General features: G+C 39.3%; 1 protein-coding gene across 24 annotated transcripts in view; it reads right to left on the bottom strand.

Moving 5' to 3' along the window:
* The window catches only part of NEB (nebulin), a 215,393-nt gene that overhangs the window by 141,196 nt on the left and 53,760 nt on the right, over positions 1–20,437 (bottom strand). For all 24 annotated transcript variants that reach the window (XM_042478209.1, XM_042478218.1, XM_042478235.1 and 21 more), the window contains 14 exons: positions 20,148–20,252; positions 19,169–19,276; positions 17,457–17,768; positions 14,990–15,196; positions 14,708–14,812; positions 14,079–14,186; positions 12,343–12,654; positions 11,443–11,649; positions 9,771–9,875; positions 9,540–9,647; positions 7,699–8,010; positions 6,021–6,227; positions 3,688–3,792; positions 771–878 (listed from right to left, as the gene is read on the bottom strand). In XM_042478209.1, coding sequence (XP_042334143.1) covers positions 771–878; positions 3,688–3,792; positions 6,021–6,227; positions 7,699–8,010; positions 9,540–9,647; positions 9,771–9,875; positions 11,443–11,649; positions 12,343–12,654; positions 14,079–14,186; positions 14,708–14,812; positions 14,990–15,196; positions 17,457–17,768; positions 19,169–19,276; positions 20,148–20,252 — 2,409 coding nt within the window. The remainder of the gene's footprint in view (positions 1–770; positions 879–3,687; positions 3,793–6,020; positions 6,228–7,698; positions 8,011–9,539; positions 9,648–9,770; positions 9,876–11,442; positions 11,650–12,342; positions 12,655–14,078; positions 14,187–14,707; positions 14,813–14,989; positions 15,197–17,456; positions 17,769–19,168; positions 19,277–20,147; positions 20,253–20,437) is intronic.

Below are 20,437 nucleotides of genomic sequence, written 5' to 3'. Positions count from 1 at the left end.
GGGGCGCGCGTGGGGCGGAAGGGGCGGTGCATCCCATTCAATTGAATGGATGCGCGTGTCCGTTGAGCCCCGCACGCCGCCACGCCGCTGCACATGAGCCCCATTGTTTCCAATGGGGCTTGAGCATAGGTGGAATTTGCCTTACGCGGAGGGGTCCGGAACGGATCCCCCGTGTAAGGAGAGGGTGGACTGTAATACCAATTTTAGAAAAAGATTGAACAGATTGGGTCCAAACATGTCTAGTGGACTGCCTCTAAGCCAATGAAGTGATGAATCTGTTCTGGGTTTTACTTCCAACTTTAAAGTTGAGAATCTTTTTCCCTAGATAGGTTTCGCATCAACTCCTTTACTCTAAAACCTGGAGCAGATTCTCTGTTCCACTCTGATATGGGAGCCATTAGTTTCCACTGCTGATGTGGGTCTTTCCATAAACAGAAGAGCTTTTGATCCAACTGCAACTTCCATTTACCCAAAGGAAAAATACCATTTTTACCCCATCTCACATGCTTTCCCTCCATTTTAAGGGAGCACAAGAGGTCCACAAGGAGAAGGAAGGATTATCTGTTTTTCAGTTTGCATTAGCAAACTCTTTTAATGAACAGAACTCTGCCCACAGAAGATTTATACCCAAACCAGTGCATCAAACTGAAATTAATCATGTAACAAGCTTTAATAACCATTTATCAATGCATTCATCTGCTCACTTGCTCTTATTCCAAGCACCACTGGTTCAAGATTGCAGCCTAAAATACTTTTCCTGAGAAACTTACATCACTGGCGATGTCTCTGGAAGCTTTTGCAGCTTGAATAGGGATTGCATCAGCCCTGATGTCACATCCTTTCTTCTTTGCTTCTTCCAAGGAAAGTTTGTACATTTTCTATAAACAAGAAAAAAGGCAAATTTCAAAAACAAAATAAAATACTTAAATAAAATTGCAAATAATTCATGTTGTACTGAGACCATTTAGAAGTCATTTGGCATTAATTATTTATCAATAGTTATCAACAGTAGGCTCATCACAATTGGGGGCGTTCCCACTTGGCAGATAAAATGGATTATATTGACGCGATTCTGATTTGGATTATGTTCCGGGAATAATTCGAATTTTTTCCATTGTTTCCATTACCAAAAGGGGCAAATTACCTCGATTCATTTAGACCCTGTTTTCGTTCCCATTTATTTTAAATCGCTTTATTTTAAAGCGGATTAACTTGCTCCCCATTCCCATTTGTGTCCACAAGCTGTCAATCAAGCGCGTAGGCTTCAGACGTCACAAGTCTAGGGTTTTTTTATTTTTAGGGCAGCCAATGAAAATTGGCTGCATCCAAGGCTCGACTGTTGTGTCTCTCCAGACTAGAAGGAGGCTTGGCAAATTGGATCAAGGAGGAGAAGGCAGTGGGCTTCATTATTGGGGAGAGAATCTTTGTGGAAGAGAGAAGATAAGGCTCGATCCCCCCCTCAGATCCCTGGGCGTCCAGGCTCTCCATTCCCCAAAATCGCTTTGCCTCCCCCATTGCTGTCTGGGGGGGGCGACCAAGCAGGCATGTCCTGCAAAGCCCATCCCATAGTTCCTCTGGAAGGAGCCTCCTTTCCCCAAAATCGCTTTGCCTCCCCCATTGCTTCCTGGGCTATCTAGGGGGCGACCATGCAGGCATGTCCTGCAAAGCCCATCCCATAGTTCCTCTGGAAGGAGCTTCCTTTCCCAAAAATCGCTTTGCCTCCCCAATTGCTCCTTGGGCTGTTTGGATCAAGCAGGGATGTCCTGCAAAGCCCATCTGCTGCTCAGGCGCTCAGGCAGAGGTCAAAAAAGAAAAAAATAATAGTTTAAAATGGTGTTCAATGGCTCGTCTCACACATTGGTCTATGAATGAGGAGCAGAGGGGAGGTTGCAATCCACCAGGGGAAAGTCTATGCGAATTGAAGAAAATGGCGCTGGCGATGCAGAAAGAGAACAAAGAGGGTGACACCCCCAAGCCAGCCCCTTGAGTGCTGCTCCTCCCATCTCCAGGTTCCCGAATCAGACACCCTTTCATTCCCATTCAGATACCATGAATCGTACCCTGCTTTCAAAAATAACCCGCTATAACCTACTATTTTTTAAACCGGTTTATAGGCGTCTAATTCGAATTATACGATATAATTCAATTTTGAATCGAATCACAGTCGAAACGATTCCAAGGCATTGAGGAACTAATTCAGGCACCAGTGGGAATGACACCTCTTAATTAGCTTCATGATCCGCTTTATAGGCAAGTGGGAACGCAACCAATTGATTTGAAATGGGTGAGAGCTCAGTGTTGTTATCTGCATAGATCATATTTGGGGCAAGTAACATGTGGCCTTTCAATCTGTTGCTGCTGTTTTTATGACTATTATTATTACCATCATTAATTACTGATCTGATTTTATCTTAATGTTATTTGTTTGCACAGTCTAAGATACCTTGGGTGTGTGAAAAACCAGAAAGGTAGCATATAAATTGAATAAATAAGTAATTAAAAAATGGTCTGGATAAAACCTGAAAAACAATGCTCTGTGATCATTCCTGGGCAGCTCTCCTTCCCAAATACTTTGTTGTTCTCTGTGTTCTCTTGAAACCTCTAATAGACCACAACAGATTGGTAAACATTCTGGTAAACATTCTGTCATTACATCCTCTGCCATTTATGGAACTTTTTTGATGACAAGGAAATCAGGCTGCATTTGTATGATCATATCAACCTAAGAAGCTGTGCTATGATTAAAACATTTCTGACGTATGGCAATCCTTAGGTGCATCTATCATAAGATTTTCTGGGCAAGATTGCTTCAAAGGGGATGGGGAGTTGCCATTGCCTTCCTCTAAGGTTGAGAGAATATGATTTGCCTAGCGGGTTTCCATAACTAAGTAGATATTTGAACCCTGCTCCTCAGGGTTCTAGTTCAACACACAAACTCCTATACTATGCTGGTTCTACTACTCAGCTAACTACTAGATGTAACTAGCTATTCGACAGAATGGATGTATATTTCTTCTGGCACCAGAGGCAATAGATCTCATGTATCAGTTTTGGGGGAGCACAAGGACATATGGGAAGATACCATGCATGCTTTTTGCTCCCCATGGACATCTAAAGACATAGTTCTTCATTACAGGAATAGAATACAGGACTGAACAGGCCTTTGGTCCAGTCCCACAGGACTCTTCTTAGGTTCTTATGGGTGTCAATAGAACGTAACTATGAATATTATCTCAGGACCATATCCCAAGTCAATGGCCTGTTACAGACTGCCAAAATAAAGCTGCTTCGGGTCTGTTTGGAGGAATGCTATTTAAATGATGCATGGGTCCTAAGAGTCTGGAGGTCGCATCAAAGCCACACTCCATTCCTAAGCACTGGAGTGCAGCTTTGGTGCAGCTTCCGGATTCTTAGGATGCATGCATCATTTAAATAGCATAACTCCAAAGAGACCCGAAGCAGCTTTATTTTGGCAGTCTGTAACAGGCCAATAGTTTATGTACTACATAATGAACCCTGCCCCTCCACCACACATACCACCTGTGCTTAAGCCCTGACAGGACAGAAAAGTTTGTTTGTTTGTTATTTGCAAAATAGTTAAATATAAAATACAATATTTTGCTTTTAATTTTCCTCCCACAGTAAGAGATCAAATGTAGCCCCAGGTTAAGCACCATTGACACTTACATTGCTGATGTTAAATGCATTGGCTTTTGCCAAAAGAATCTCAGGAATGTCCGGTGTGATGTGAATTTTAGTTTTATCTGCCTCCCAGTCCTTTTTGTAAAGATGCTGAAAGGATTTAAGTAAAATGTATATCAACATCTGTCAAAAGGAAATCACTTTCAATAAATAATACAGTTGTCATTTTTCTTCAAGGAGGGATGAATTAGATACACACTCATACATTTAACATTCATTGATATCTACTTCTTGCTGCATTTATAAAATTGATCCATAAAAAAGTATAACAGAATTTATCTTAACATTCTCAATTAAATATTTTCTGTGCAGTGTATAAATATTTGTCACATGAGCATTTTTTTTTTATTTTGCTGACTGCAGTACTGGGGAAGTAATATAAAATAAAATGAAAGCACTCATAAAAGCAATACCAACAATATCAAATCAATAAAATGAAATCAATGATAAAACAGCCAGACCAGTGGACTGGATGAGGGCAAACAAACTGAAGCTTATCCAGACAAGATAGAGGTGCTCCTGGTCAATAGAAAGACAGATCTGGGAATAGGATTCGGCCTGTATTAGATGGGGTTACACTTTCCCTGAAAACTCAGGTTCTTTGGCGCATTACAGACGTGCCTAAAGTCCGTAGTAGGGTTAGGAAGGGGTGTAGTAGGGTTGAGAAGGGGCATCACTTCCTGATGCCCTTCAACCCTAGTACAGACTGAGTCCATACAAAATGGCGGCTCCTGTCCACACGGGGGCCACCATTTTGACGTCGCGGACGTGTAGCATCCGGACGCTGCGTGCTGGAAGTGACGCCGCGAGTTTGCGACTAGTGCCTCACAGCGCCACTTCCGGGGCGCAGAAAGAAGCACCATTTCAGCGCTTCTTTTCGGCTGTGTCCAGGAACCGCATGGTTTGGCCGCTGCGGTTCCTGGACGCAGCAATCGGCGGCGGCAGAGCACCCTTCTTGGGCACTCTGTAACGCACCATAGTTTGGGGGTACTTCTGGATTCAGCACTGAGCCTGGAAGCCCAGGTATCAGCGGTGACCAGGAGTGCATTTGCACAAGTAAAACGCATGCACCAACTGTGCCCGTTCCTGGAAAAGTCAGACCTGTCCATGATGGTACATGCCTTGGTTACATCCCGTTTGGATTACTGTGATGTCCTCTATATGGGGCTGCCTTTGAAAAGTGCTCAGAAACTTCAGTTGGTCCAAAGAGCTGCAGTGAGGCTGTTAACTGGAGCTGGCTACAGGGGGCATACAACTCCCTTGTTGCAACAGCTCCGTTTGCTGCCAGTCCATTTCCAGGCACAATCCAAAGTGCTGGTTTTGTCCTATAAAACCCTATACAGCTTGGGTCCAGGATATTTGAAGGACCATATCTCCCTGTATGAGCCCCCGAGAATATTGAGGCCATCAAGAGAGGCCCTTCTCTCTATCCCACTCCCTCTCAGGCACGTTTGGTGGGAAGAAGAGAAAGGACCTTTTCAGTGGCTGCTCCCAAGTTCTGGAACTCCCTCCCTAGAGAGGCCAAGATGGCTACATCCCTGCTGTAATAATAATATAATAATAATAATGATTTATTTATAGCCCGCCCAATCACAAGGAATCCAGGCGGGTTACAACAGTAAAAATAAAGAAAATAAAATACAATAAATAAATAAAATACAATAAAATACAATACTGTACTTCCAGCGGCAGGTAAAGATGTTTTATGCCACCAGGCTTTCACATGACATGGGTGTTTTATTTTTTATTTTTTTTATTTTTGTTTTAAAATGAGTTTTAAACTTTAAATTTTAATAATGTAAAGTTTTTAATCATTTTAATTGTTTAATTATTTTTAAACTTGTATTTTGCATGTTTAAACTTGGACTGTTTTAGATTTGTTAGCTGTCTTGAGTCCCTGTACTGGGAGGAAGGTGGGGCATAAACAAACATAATAATAATAATAATAATAATAATAAATTTTAACTTTTAAAAAGTAATTGAGCTGTACTGTAAATGCATACACACAGAGAGACACACAATGCTATAAATGCACACACATATATATTTGCTTGAACATTGCAGCCCTACATTGATATCCTGGCTAAGGTTTGGGCTAAATATAAAAAGATGTGCCTATCTGTTTGTGTTCTGTCCACTACTTTGGATTATGACAGTTATAAGCAATCTTGGTTTAACCAAGCATAGCATAAATGAATTGCTAATTTTATGTTATGTGGAATCCCAACAGTTAGAATCCATGTTCTAATATAACAACATGATTTTCCATGCAGTATCTTCGTTCATGCCTTTACAAATCATAGTAGCTGTTTTCCTACCTCATCCATAATTTTTGCATTACTTGTAGCCAGGACCATGGGCATGGAATCCATCAGAATAGAATACTTCAGTTTGTCTGGATGCTGCCTGTATTTCGTCTCACTGACAATCTCCATGGCCTTCTTGTTCTTCTCAGCTTCTAGAGAACCTAAGGGAATCCATCCAACCCCCTTCATGTACTCATCATAGTCTGCTTTGTACTGATTCTGTAAACAAAATGAAATAAAATAGATGAGAAATGGTAGGTAAGTTCCTCTTTATTTTAACAAGACAGTGTTTATTAACAAAATGTTCACACATTCTCTCAGCTGGACAAAATGAGAGAGGATAATCTATTATATTATGTGATGAATTACTTTGTATTGATCAACTGCATCTTTTGGGGAAGAGCACTGAATATTTTCACTGGAATTCTGTTGCCACACCATACTAGTAATTGCATTTCTCCCAGGGTTACCAAGCAGTGCTGAAGGAAGGCAGGCAGAATGTGGTCTGAAACAGCTGGTTTTTCCAATGCCTTCAAGGCCACAGCCTTTTTCATGCTGTTTTTCACCATGATCTACACAAGGTGCACCAGCACAATTCTAGAGATAGCATCTTTTTTTTTCCTTTTAGGTAAACATTTAAGGAAATATACATGCCTATAATTTCTATGTTGTGTTCTTCCTGATTTTACCGGTAATTATAATTGATAGATTTCTCTTGAGACTTTAACATGAGAATGTAAAATGGTAAACATAAATTGGAATGTGTGACTATTTGTGTGCATTAATTTACGGCAAATGCAGACTCAGTGCACTCTTGGGAGCATATGCAGCCTACAAGGCTGTTTTTCTGCTCTTTAATTCCTCCATAATTTCCAAGTCTGCCCTTTTTTGGCTAAAAACAGTCAACATCCTCTCATGAAAACCTCTGGCGGCAGCATATTGGCATATCTAGATATCTATGCAGCCCCTCAGGGAGGTCCAAGGGGGTGCATACTGACTCTCAGAAGCAACAGCAGCTGTTCACCCTGCTTTTCAGAATGGTTTAACATATCACATGGGTCAATCTAGGTACTTCACATAAGGAAATTGATTGGATGGTAAACCTGAGGCTTTAATCTGAAACTGTGTAGAGAATTGACCTTTGGTATCCTCTGAGGTTTGGTTCCTGGACCACCCCCTCCCTCACCCATGGATGACAAAATCTGAGGATGCTCAAGTCCCATTATAGCAAAATGGTGTCCTTTATATAAAAGGTTTGCTTTTTTGCATTTATCTTTTTAACTATTTTCAAGATGTGGTTGGTTGAATCCGTAGATTGAGAATTCATGGAAACAAAGGACTGACTGTCATTGGAGGGTTCCAACCCAAAGGTGAAACATATAGGTCAAAATCCTGTACTCCTTTAGCAGAGCATAAATATGCACTGACTTAGTTTTGCTGGATCTTAAGTTGCTCAACTGATTCTGGAGTGGGACACCTTAGTTCACTTGATCGGCTCCCCACCTACTCAGTCATAACTGAGAGGGAGGCTGAATGAGTATACTGTATTATTAGTCCAATCTCTCTATAACTAGCCAGTCAAGGAAAATGCCTTCTTACTCTTTTCTCATAACTTCATAATCTTCTGAGTTTGCAGAATGAGGTGATCTAACTGTTTGGTTCAAAGAGCTTTTAGAATTCTTTTACTTACATCACTCTGTATCTGCATCATGTTTTTGGCCAACTCAAGATTCATTGCATCTGGCAAAACATTGTAAGTGTGGATAATGTTCCTGTAGTTTATATTAGTTGCCACCTCCTGTCCTTTCTTGGCGGCTACTACACTGAACATGTCAACTGGGGTGTGGAACCTGGTCTTTGATTTCTCATAGCCCTTTTTGTATTCACGATCTGATTGCATTTTAGCAACATTCATAAAGTGCACCAGCTTAGGGTCATCTTCTAGGCTACGGAATCCAATATGTTTTCCTCTTGATTGTTCAAAGGCCAGTTTGTATTTGTACTATGAGAAAGAGAGAGAGAACAAGAGAGACAATGAGAGAGAGAGGTTATGCCACCGTTATTTAAAACAACTAATCTGATGTGAAGTCGAAGGCTTTCATGGCCGGCATCCATAGTTTTTTGTGGGTTTTTTGGGCTATGTGGCCATGTTCTGTAAGAGTCAGGAATAAACTCTTATAGAACATGGCCACATAGACTGAAAAACCCACAAAAGAAAAATCTAATATTTTACATATCTAGGTGTGGTCATGCCACGTATTGTAGCAAAGTACAATAGCATCCCAAATCCAGAAATCAGTGATAATTTTATAGGACCAACCAAAATGCACAAAAATGCAGGCTTGTGACTAATGCCATCATTTTTTTCTCCTGTATGATTTTTAACATCTTTGCCTGATGAAGAGGACAGTGGAGCTTCGAAACCTTGTAATGTGTATTTTGTGCATTATGGTTGTCCCAATAAAAGTATCACTATTTTGTGGATTTCGTATAATATTTTACAGTTCATGTGAGTGGTTCTTTATCTCCTGGAGATGTCTTTTAAAAAACAAATTTTCAAAATGAAAAGAGTAGGAACCATTCTTTCACACTTTCAGAAGAATGGAATGCTGAATTCAAAAACGCCCCTCCACCCACCACACAAAATGTAAGAGAAACCATCAACCCCAGGATCTTTTATAGACATCAGCAATAACTAGACAGAGGCCTGAATTGTTAGCCATTTGGATGGAATCAAACTAGTGAATTACCAAGTTCCCAGTGATTCAGTAGCTTAGTGTCTTTGCAACTAACAATTGGATTTAGGCTGGAGTGAGATGACATTAAGCCCTTTGAAATTAGTACTCTTAAAAACACTTAATTCATGTTTTGGATTGTGGCCATGATATCTGGACAGGATTTGCCACTGGATGAGTTACCATCTGTTTTCTCATTGAAAGAGGGATTTATGGCAGTCTTCTCTTTCAGTTATAGCTACTGAATTACCTCTAGCACTATTTACTGATAGATGTCTAAATGAAGCTTGTGAAAGAAACTGTATAATATGAAGCATTTCTCAGATATGTCAAACTTGAATCTATAATTCAGAAAACACAAACCATCTAAACAATGTGGGTGAGTGGTAATTAAGAATGATCAGTCTAGATGCAGATTAGGGCAGTGTTAGAGAACCTTTTAGGGAATGACTGCCCAAACTAAAAGGCTTCCTAGCACCGAGTATTACCCAGTGCTGGAGCACAGTACTTCCAGGGGGATGGGACTTGCGGCGAGTCCCAGGGGTGGGACTTCCACCTTCTGGGGACAGGATTTCTGGGGCAGGACTTCTTCTTCCCATCCTCCTGGGCCTTCAGCTGCCTTTCCAGAGACTGCTGAAGGTTCAAGATGTGTGCCTGTTCCTCCTCTTCCCCGCCCTCCGCGTGCCCTGGAAAATGGCTTTGCATGCCATCTCTGGCATGCATGCCATAGGTTTGACACCATAGTATTAGAGTGTATGTTTTTTTTTAATGAATGCCATGTCAAAATAATACATACATCACTTGCAATGTCCCTAGAAGCTCTGGCAGCTTTTATTGAGATAGCATCTGACCTCAGATCATAACCTTTCTTCTTCTGTTCTTCCCAGCCAGCCTTGTATAGTTTCTGTTAGAATACAGAACAGAAAAGTACAGAAAAGAATAATAAAACCAAAACCATTACTGTATTTTCAAATTTTAATCTGAAAGTAACACAATCTTGAATATCCTTTGCAATTTAATACTTTACATTGCTCATGGTGACTTGGTTGGCTCTGGAAAGAACTATTTCTGGAGTGTCAGGCATCACATGAATATCAGTCTTCTCTTTGTTCCATTTTTCAATATACAGTCTCTGTAGTTTTTTTTAAAAAAAAAGTGGGTTGCCTTTAAAGATACAGTACAGTTACTAGCATTACTAGTTGTATGTTGTAAATTATTTGATTACGTATTTGCTGAACCATAAATGTACATTAACACTTTACACATGCCCACCCCAGAAAAGAAAAAGAGCACCCAAGAATGCTATAGATCCCATGACATTGCCATTCTGGACACACTATTATGTACAATTATTATTATTATTATTATTATTATTATTATTTTATTCACTTATATCCCACCTTTTTCCCACTACAAGGAATCAAGGTACTGAAAACTCATATTTTTTTAATGGTGTCATTTTTTGACTAAACGCAAGAATATGCTCTACTCCAGCAGTTCTCAACCTGTGGGTCGTGACCCCTTTGGGGGTCGAATGACCCTTTCACAGGGGTCACCTAAGACCATCGGAAAACACCAAGACTCCACTCCTCTATCTGTCTCCAGGCATGTTGGGGGTCACCACAACATGAGGAACTGTATCAAAGGGCAGTGACATTCGGAAGGTTGAGAACCACTGCTCTACTCTATTTATTAATGATGCAACATTTTCTTGAATTTCTAAATATTCACAAAGACACTTTACATGACTTGATTTTGCAATGACACAAGTAAGTAAAAAAAATGTATTGTGACACTTAAATGACTAAACAATTTATATCAATACAAGTTTTCATGGACTGTAGGCCCCTTCTCCCAGATTTGGCTACGCTGTAGTCTACAAAAGCTTTTGCTGAAATAAAATGGTTAGTCTTTAAGGTGTCACAAGACTCATTTTTATACTGAAGCAGACTTCAAATAGTGCTATAGGTAAATATGGGTCATAAGGGAGCAGGGGTAGATGTGTAACTTGTACATATCTAATCCCTCATGTTTACAACACACATGATGTTGCTGACTCCTGCTGCTTCTTTTTCTGACCATACTGCAGATCGTACCAATGTGATATTATCAACCTCCTACCATCCAGACTTTCCTAAGCAATCAGCACACCTTTTTTTTCTTCTCAAATATAATTTATATGCTACCTTTCCTCTAAGGAGCTCAGGACAATAGGTCTGGCTCTTCTCCAACTTTTATACTTGCTACAGTCCTAGGAAGGTTGTAAAACATATAAATCTAAGAACAGCCTTACCAGATTCATCCAAAGTCTCAATTAACCCAATATTTGATTTCTCACAGTTCCCTCTTAAGAGCATGTAGTCATCTTAGATCAATGGATTTCAGTTGATCCATCTCTATGAATTTCCTCAATCCCTTTTAAACCCCTTTGAGCTTCAAGTCAAACCTGCATCATTTGACAGTGAGTCTTATAAACATGCATAGTGTGAAGTAATTATTTTTGTGTGTGATCCATCTACTGCACTGCAGTTACCTTTTTATAAGGTAAGCAGAATATAAATTAATTGATTGATTGATTGATTGATTAAATAAATAAATCACCTAGGTAAGTAAGTTCAGTAAATGCTATCTGTTCGTGAATTCTAAGGAATAAGCATATCTTTAACCATAAACTCTGAAACAAAGCTTTGCCTTTTTACCTTATTCATGGTATGAGCATTTTGCTTAGCAAGCACCTGCTCCATCGCATCCATGTCAATGGTGTATTTCAGCTTGTCTGGGTGCTGACGATATTTCTTTTCACAGAGAATCTCAGTGGCCTTCTTTGCCTTTTCAACCTCCAGAGACTGAATTGGCACCCAGCCAACTCCTCTCAACCAGTTATTGAAATCAGTTTTGTAAAGATTCTAGAAAGGAAGGGAGGGAGGGATTGTAAATCAAATTAGTTTTGAACCTTCACACAACTTCCATTTCTGTCAGGATTCTGCCAGAATTCAGATTATGCAGAGGTACAGGAAAAATGCTAGGGCTGAAAAAGACAGAATCCTAGCTAGTTATGTTTTCTTGGTCCTCCCCAAACCATTAGCCTTTGCATCAGCAATGGGAAATATGTGACCCACCAGATATTGTTGTACTACAACTCCTATCATCCATCATAGTCAGATGTATTAGCTTGTATTAATGGAAATTCCAGCCCAACAAAATGAGGGCCACATATTCTTCACTCCTTCTGTACATGTAGAGTCTACATCAGGCATGGAGAAAACGCAGCCTATGGGCTGCATATAGGCTTGTTTTGTGGTCCCCAAGGCCCTCAGAAATACCCAAAGCTCCCTGAACACCTCCCCCCTTTCAAAAGAAATACTTGACAAATGGCTAGAAAACTCAACAAAAACATCTAAACCATAACAAAATTGTTGCACCCTGCCAAAAAATAAATAAATCAGGAATTAGCTGTATTTCAGCTGAACAGGCAGTGATGTTGTGTTACTTCTGGTTATATTGGGAGCAACCAGTCCTCAGGGAGTGTATGATGGAATGGCCTCTCTGTTCTTGCCCAGTCTTAGTTACAAGAGTTTTATCATCTTCCTAACACATACATCACTCTGTATCTGCATCCTGTTCCTGGACAATTCCACACTCATGGCATCAGGCAAAAGAGTGTAATTATGCAGGTGTTGTCTGTAATTTGTCTCAGTGACCACTTCCTGGCCCTTTTTTGCAGCCATCACACTGAACATGTCCAAAGGTGAATGATACTTAGTCTTGCTGCTTTCATAGGCCTTCTTGTATTCACGATCAGACTGGAGTTTGGCCACATTCATATAATGAACCAATTTAGGATCGTCTTGCAGGCTGCGGAATCCAACTTGCTTTCCTTTATCTTTCTCATATGATTCCTTGTATTTGTACTACACCAAATGAAATGAAAGAAATGTAAAAGAAAATACGTTTGGATGTGTACAGAAACAATATACAATATATTGCAAAAATAATGCTAGCAGTAGTTATTGATTCTTTTTGATACCTCCAGTCTTCCTGGTTCTTTCTGGCTTTCACACCTTTTCCAAGTCATATTTATCTTCTGTTATTTTTGTTCAACTCTATAAAACTATAGTCTCCTCTTTTTTTGGTCCTCTCATGCCCTACTTTGCACTTTTCCAGTGCCTCCCAGCTCTCTGTTTGAATTTTTTTTAAAAGGTTCATTTTGTCCTATTTTACTACACCTCCTATCCTCAAACCAGTCATTATATCAGTTTGAGAAGAGATAACCAAAGTCCTAGTTGTTTCTATTTTGAGACACAAGTGGCTAAAAATAATGGGCAGTCTCTTTTTTTATAGAAAATGGGCTGACAGCAAAGTAAAGGGACAGTGGAGTTTTGGTGGCTAATGATCAAGAAGAAAGTTTTACAAAATGGTTTATCTAAGACTTTATGTTTGCCTTTTCCCTTGCTTTCTCAGGCTGCCCACACAGTTCTGAATTCATTATATAGTGGGTCCTTGGTATCTCTTGGGTTTTGGTACCAGAATGCCCTCACTCCCCGCCATGGATGCCAAAATCCATGAGTGTTCAAGTCTCATTAAATACAGCGTCATAGTAAAATGGTGTCCCTTATATAAGACAGTAAAAATCAAAGTTTGCTTTATGGAATGTATATATTTTTAAAATTATTTTCAAGTTGTGGATGGTTGACTCCATGGATACAAAATCCATGGATATGGAAGGCCAACTGTAAATCTCTTCTCTGCCTAAAATGGATATTGTTGCATTCCCAAGAATAAGATACCTACAGGTACCATACAATTAACTTTATTAGAATCTCAAGCATATCTGTAAAGTCATTGTTTAAAGCAAGGATGGGAATCATGCAGCCTTCCAAATGTTGTTGGACCACAAACCCTAGCAGCCCTAGTCAATGATGTGATTTCAGGCTACCAGCATCTGCCACACATGATTCCCATTCAGATTTAGAGACAATTAAGATGGCCTTTCTATAATCAAAAGCATTAGTTAATAATGCTTCAGAACTTAGGCAAATACAGGGATGATGAGAATGATAGTCTGCCATATCTTGTGAGGGACTATTATCAGAATAGAGAAGGTCATAGCTTAATGAAACAGCATCAGTATTCCAAGTTTAATCTTTGGTATTGTTTGTTTCAAGAGTTTTCAACCAGTTGCAGGGTTTGGAGAGAACAAAACTGGCTGAGATTTAAAACTGAATGCCACTGAAAGTAGGTAACACAATGATAGGCAATCCCGATTCCCATGGTATATCTCAAGAGAAGGTAACATCCCACATTTAAGAATGTTTAAGAATTTTTATCTACTTACGTCACTAGCAATATTTCTTGAAGCTTTTGCAGCAATTATAGGAATGGCATCTGGCTTCAGATCGTACCCCTTTGCAAGAATCTTCTTCCAGTCTGCTTTGTAAGAAGTCTTAAAGAGAGGAAATACTTTTCTAAGAATCATAGAAGTTTAGAGTTGAAGGATTCCTTCAAGAGCATCTAGGGTAATCACCTACTCCATGCAAGATCTATAATGTGGGATGTAGCTACTGCAAATATGCTCATAAACAATTAGCCATTCTCCACTTAAATATGTGCAGAAAAGGAGAGAGCACAGTATTCTTGGTGTGAATGGCAATACGGCAATAAAATATGATTTTATTATTCTGAGCAACATACATTTGGGTCTCTGCCACCATTACAGACAACTTATTCAGGTTTTCTGTGTGGGGAAAAAAAACGTTGATAATCAGGTTTTAAAAGAGAAGTTCCAGTTTCATTTCAAAATGAAATTGATAATGTATCAAACACATTAATGTTTTACCTAACTCTAAGTAACATAGAGAGATAAAAAAATCTGATTGTGGGACTAGTAAAACAAAGTTCTAAATCCAGGTTTCTAAAGCTAAGTGTTTCATATCAGTTTATGAAGAAAGAAACTCAACTACTCACATCGCTTATATTGTAGGCATTGACCCTTGCTTGGATAAACTGAGGGACATCAGGATCCAGGTGGTACGTATGTTTCATTTTTTCACCTGCTACCTTATAGTTTATCTAGAAGAGAAACGATACATACATTGCCATTCAGTACCTCATTTTCAAACAATCAGTGCATTAGTTGTGGATTTTTAAGGAATCAGCATATTAATTGCTAATGTTTTAGGCTTCTGCAACATGATTTGTTCATGTTGTAACTTAAGATAGGGCAGACTGAGATGGACACAAACTTACATCGCTCAGTTGCTGGGTGTTCTTCTGAGCCAAAACCATAGGCATTGAATCTACTAAGCTTGTGAATTTGAGCGTGCCTGGCTGTTGGCGATATTTCCTTTCATTTAATGCCTCTCCAGCCTTTTTCACTGTTTCTACATCCAGGGAGCCAAGTGGACTCCATCCAATTCCTTTGAACCAGCTGTTGTAGTCTTGCTTGTATACATTCTAGGAGTAAAAGCCAAGAAAAAAAATCATACAGAAAAGGGAAAGGTTTCAGAGGAACAAGAACTACTAAGATCAGTCACTTTTTCCATCTACATGCTTTTGATTAAGTTTATATTTACTAGGTGAGGCCTTGATTGTGAAAATGCTCTCCCTTACAGATGTGAGGAAGGTTTTCCAGGCAACATGGTAATCTAGTTCGTAACCCTTCTGGGTTTTCGTCACTGCTACTTGAATTTTTTTTCTTCACACACACACAAACAAACACAAAACCAAAGCTTTTAAACACTGGAGGACAGAATAGCCTTACAAGGCCACTTGTACCAATAGACACAGTAGTGGCTGGTGGTTTCTTTGTCCATAGAGTATCTGTGGAGTGAGTGAATCTACTCTGGACTTTGGCCTGAACTTTTGGACAAGTGGTCGAAGTTGGTGAATTGGATCTCCAAAATGGATTCAGCACCTTAGATAACTAATTTAAAGTGAATTCAACACAGAAGCCACTGGAATTCATTGACTAGAATCCCTTCCATCCAGCAATACCTAATGGTACTACTACCACAACACATACAGACAGGCATGTTGAGTTGTTCACTGCACTTGCCGCAAATCACACTTTTCAAAATGATTGTGTTTGTTTTTTGTCTCCCTAACCCAATTTTTTTCTATTCATATAATTTTAAATATCTCATTATTTGTTCTTGAGGTCTGGCTGAGAAGATGGGGAGCCTTTGGTGAAATTAATTTAGCCAGTCAAGGCAAGACCTTTGATTTAACTTGCCTAATCAGCAACACACTGGATTGCATGCTTGAAACACAATAATTCTGTTCAATATTGGAATACTGAAATGATTTTTTTACACATATCCTGGGCAAAATCTTCCAAAATAAAATGCATTGCAATTTAAAAAAAAATGTGAAGAAATGTTCTGGCCTTACACAAGGAATAAACTTAGTTACAAGCATAATCCCCACTTCAAGAAGACCATGGAATTAAATAAAACATCATACAGCATGATCTACATTTAGATAATAATATTTGCACAACATATGGAAGACATTTTTAGTACACAACTCTGCATTTCAGATATGAAGGTCAACCATCATATCCATTTGAGGGCCAAATATAGATTATGATGTGCGATATCTGAAGTGAAAACTTTCAAATACTATGATGCACTATTTGTTTTTATCCCATTTCATTAAATGTAAAAACCAATAACATGGGGGGGGGGTTAATACTTGGTATTCTCTCCCTCCCCTGACTCCTTACATAATAGCCCCAAACCAGTTCTTGTTGAGTAGAAAGAGTTGCTTTAGATGAAAATTCTTGCATCCCACATTTATTCAGATATGTAGGAGTATGGATAAGCATAATGTAGAAATAGATCTCTCTTGGCAGATTAGGGCATTTGGGTGCAATGGTTAAATGCCTTACTGCAGCCACTCACTCAAAAACCACAAGGTTGCAAGTTCAAGACCAGCCAAAGGGCTGAAGCTTGACTCAGGCTTGCATCCTTCCAAGGTCGCTAAAATGAGTACCCAGCTTGTTGGGGGCAAATTAGCTTACAGTTGTAAACCGCTTAGACACTGCTTAGGTGGTATGAAGCAGTATATAAATGAAGCTTGTTTGTTTGTTTGTTTGTTTGTTTCCTGCAGGAACAGGACAAGAGATAAATTATGATGTTGAGAGTGGAGAGAGTGGTTCCATTTCTCTGCCTCGCCTTCTTCCTTCTGTAGTAAGTAAGCTACAGATAGCTAAACTATCCTTCCCTGCCTAGAGAGAGGAAAGCCAAAGACCTAAATAATCTCTATGCCTTTCCTCCTTTCTTTTGTGCCAGAGTAAACCACTAAACTAGCCTTCGCCATACTAGACCCCTCAGAGAACTTTGGCTTACTACTTCCAGAACTCCTCACAAAAGGACATGAAGGTCTGGGTGTTTGTTAGAGTAGTGGTTCCCATATTTTAGTCCACCTGGTATTTTGGACTTCAACTCCCAGAAGCCCCAGCCAACTTTGCCAACAGTCAGGAATTCTGGGGACTGAAGTCTAAAACATGATCTGCAGAACCAAAGTTTGGGAACCACTGGTCTAGAGGACTCTGACCAATGACAAACCTGACACTATGTTTACAATACACTATTAAATATTAGTGTATAAATTTACCCATAGAAATAATTATTTAAAAGATGTGCATTTCTTTCAACACAAACCAAATGTTTTTGTATTTGGGGAACTCTGATATCTTAGTAGCAATACTTACATCACTCTGAATTTGATTCATGTTCCTAGCCAGCTCAACACTCATGGCATCCGGCAAGTAGGTATAGTGATGGAGCAGGTGTTTGTAGTGGGAATTGGAGGCGACGTCCTGGGCTTGCTTGGCAGCTTGGATGCTGACCATCTCCACAGGCGTGTGATAGCAAGTCTTGCTCTTCTCATAGTCCTTTTTGTACTCACGCTCAGACTGCATCTTTGCCACATTCATAGAGTGGACAAGCTTGGGATCATCTTGCAGGCTTCTGAAGCCAACATGTTTTCCTCTTGCCTTCTCATAGGCTGCTTTGTATTTGTACTACAGTTCCAGTGAGCAGAGAGAGAGAGAGAGAGAGAGAGAGAGAGAGATTGATTTTATTTATTAGTTAATTATTGATTTTATTTATGTGCCACCTTTTTCCTGGCAAAAATGGCTTACAAAAAGGGTAAAAATATCAGCTAGAATCTGCTAATAAAAAATTACAACAAATTAAACAAGTTGTCATACTAAAACTACATTAAATTTTTAAAGTGTAAATTTTCGTTAAAAATGTAAATGTTAAAAAGTGCAAAGTCATTTAAAACATAACATTCAAGATAAAAAATACTATGCACAAACAGCACAAAACACATTCAATTTATCATGAAATGCCTGTTTGAATAAAAATGTATTTGCCATACACCAAAAATTAGAGCAGAGCAGGGCCAACCTAGGCTGGAAGCAGCCACCAGAAAGTTTTTTTACTTGTCCCCACCAGATGGGTCTGCAACGGTGGTGAGACTGAGAGAAGGCCCTCCACAGATTATCGGGCAGGTACATATAAGGAGATGCAATCTTTCAGAAAGTTAGTAATTTGCATGCACAGCAATACGTGATAAAGAAGCCCCTTTTCATATTGTAATAAAGTAATGATTCCCTAGGTAAGGCAATGAGAACTTCATAACAGGAATCCTTTGAAACTGGAATCCCTAAAGGATGGACAATGTTGTAATATAACTCCCATCAATCCTGGACTTTGGCCCTGCTGATGAAGCTGATGGAAGCTGGAGTCCAATAACATATGCTCTGTTTAAAAGAGTGCATCCAGATGAACAAACTTCCCAGGGAGAGTATGTTTGGGAAAGTGTATATGTGATAGAATATGTAGTAAAAACTTTATTTGTATAGTCAGATCTCTTCCAGCAACTTTCAGCTCTTCTATGATCAATCAGCCATCCAGTTCCAACAGATACATGTCTGAACAGTGAAAGGAAGAATTAAAACAGCACCCACTATATTGCAGACTAGCAATATGGATTGTTTTAACTAGTGTCTTAATAATAAAATTGGCTTAATTTGTATTTTAGTACAGACAGTATAGAGAAGCAGTGTGGTGTTATGGCTTGAACATCAGAATACGAGCCTGGAGACCAGGGTTTGAATTGCTACCCTGTCATGGACACCCACTGAATGACCATGGGCAAGTCATCTTCTCTCAGCCTCAGAGGTAGGCAAAAGCAGGCCCCCTCTGAACAAATCTTGCCAAGAAAACACCATGATAAGTTTGCATTACAATAAATTGGAATTAACTTAAAGATACACAATTAACCCATCTGGAGAGGAATGTATGTGAGAGAAGTCTGGATCTAAATTATTACTTGGCAAAATATTTGAGATGAATATTAATAACGTTTTATAACACAGAGAACTAAGAGAATTAAGTAAATGTGGGTACTTACATCACTAGCAATGTTTCTTGAGGCTTTGGCTAGAGTAATTGGAATAGCATCACCCAATACATTGTGCCCTTTTGCTATTAATTCATGATAGCCATGTTTATAATATGTCTGAGAGGGGAAAAGAAAAAGTTAAATTTTTAGCAAATGATTTAAGTTACTACTAAGTTACACAGAACACAGAGGTGCACATAACTGCCACTCATCATTTAACCTGAGATTGTCACAGTAAAGAATTAAATAAGTCGGACATGCAATCCTATTTGAGATTACTAGTGAGAAAGTCCCACTAAAATTTATAAATACAGAAATGTTTGGTCAATATGTAGATTAAAATGAGGAAGAAAATGAAACACTGTGCAACAACAAAAGACTATCCATATTAACTCTTCCAGAAGCTCACTGATGTGTGGAAGTTTCAGAAAAGGAGTGAACCTGATGGTCCTGACATTACTGTCCTGTCTAGGCATGTCTTTTCCAACCCACTGATTCTGTTGAACAGGTCCCAAATGGCTGATATAGCTCATATAGCATTTTCAAGAAATCCCGAAGGAACCCCATGCAGTAAGAGGAATATATAATACAGACTGGATAAAAAAGAATATGAACCCAACAGCCTCTAAGGAGACTTGCCAAAGGTGGCTAGCATATTTCTGCAGAGCCAGAGAAGAGATGGCTGCACTCAGGACTCAAACTATGCCTGTTCATTATGGAAACAATGTGATGTCTTCTGATGCTGCATTCACTGCCTGATCCCCTGTTTCCCCTCCTTTCTCTGTCCTCCAATACACAGGAGGAGTCTCTATACACCATGCATAGGATTGCCCACAATATCAAAAAATATGATTCCAGGCTTCATATTACCATAAATCCTAAAGCTGTTTCCTCATTACAATGTCTATGTGATTTTTATAATACCAGAATGAATTTTTCATCACGTAAAATCTTCCTTTAAACAGGCTGCCTTAAAATAGTCACTTACATCACTAATGTTAGCTGCGTTGTATTTAGCCTGAATAAACTGAGGGGCATCTGGGGTTAAGTGATATGTGTGCTTCATTTCTTCTCCGGAAGATTTGTATAGTCTCTGTAAAGGAAAAGAACAAGATAATAATGTAGATCTTGTGTTCTTGAATATCACACCCCATAGAATACAGCTAAATGCCCCAGACTGTAGTCCTGTGCTCACTTACTTATAGGTGAATCCCTTTGAAAACCATGGGTCCTATGTCTGAATAAATAGTCATAGGAGTGGGCTGCATGTGTCTTCCT

Source organism: Sceloporus undulatus, chromosome 1, assembly GCF_019175285.1.
Source record: "Sceloporus undulatus isolate JIND9_A2432 ecotype Alabama chromosome 1, SceUnd_v1.1, whole genome shotgun sequence".
In the NCBI taxonomy this organism is placed as follows: Eukaryota; Metazoa; Chordata; class Lepidosauria; order Squamata; family Phrynosomatidae; genus Sceloporus; species Sceloporus undulatus.
This window is presented reverse-complemented; position numbering and strand designations above follow the sequence as displayed.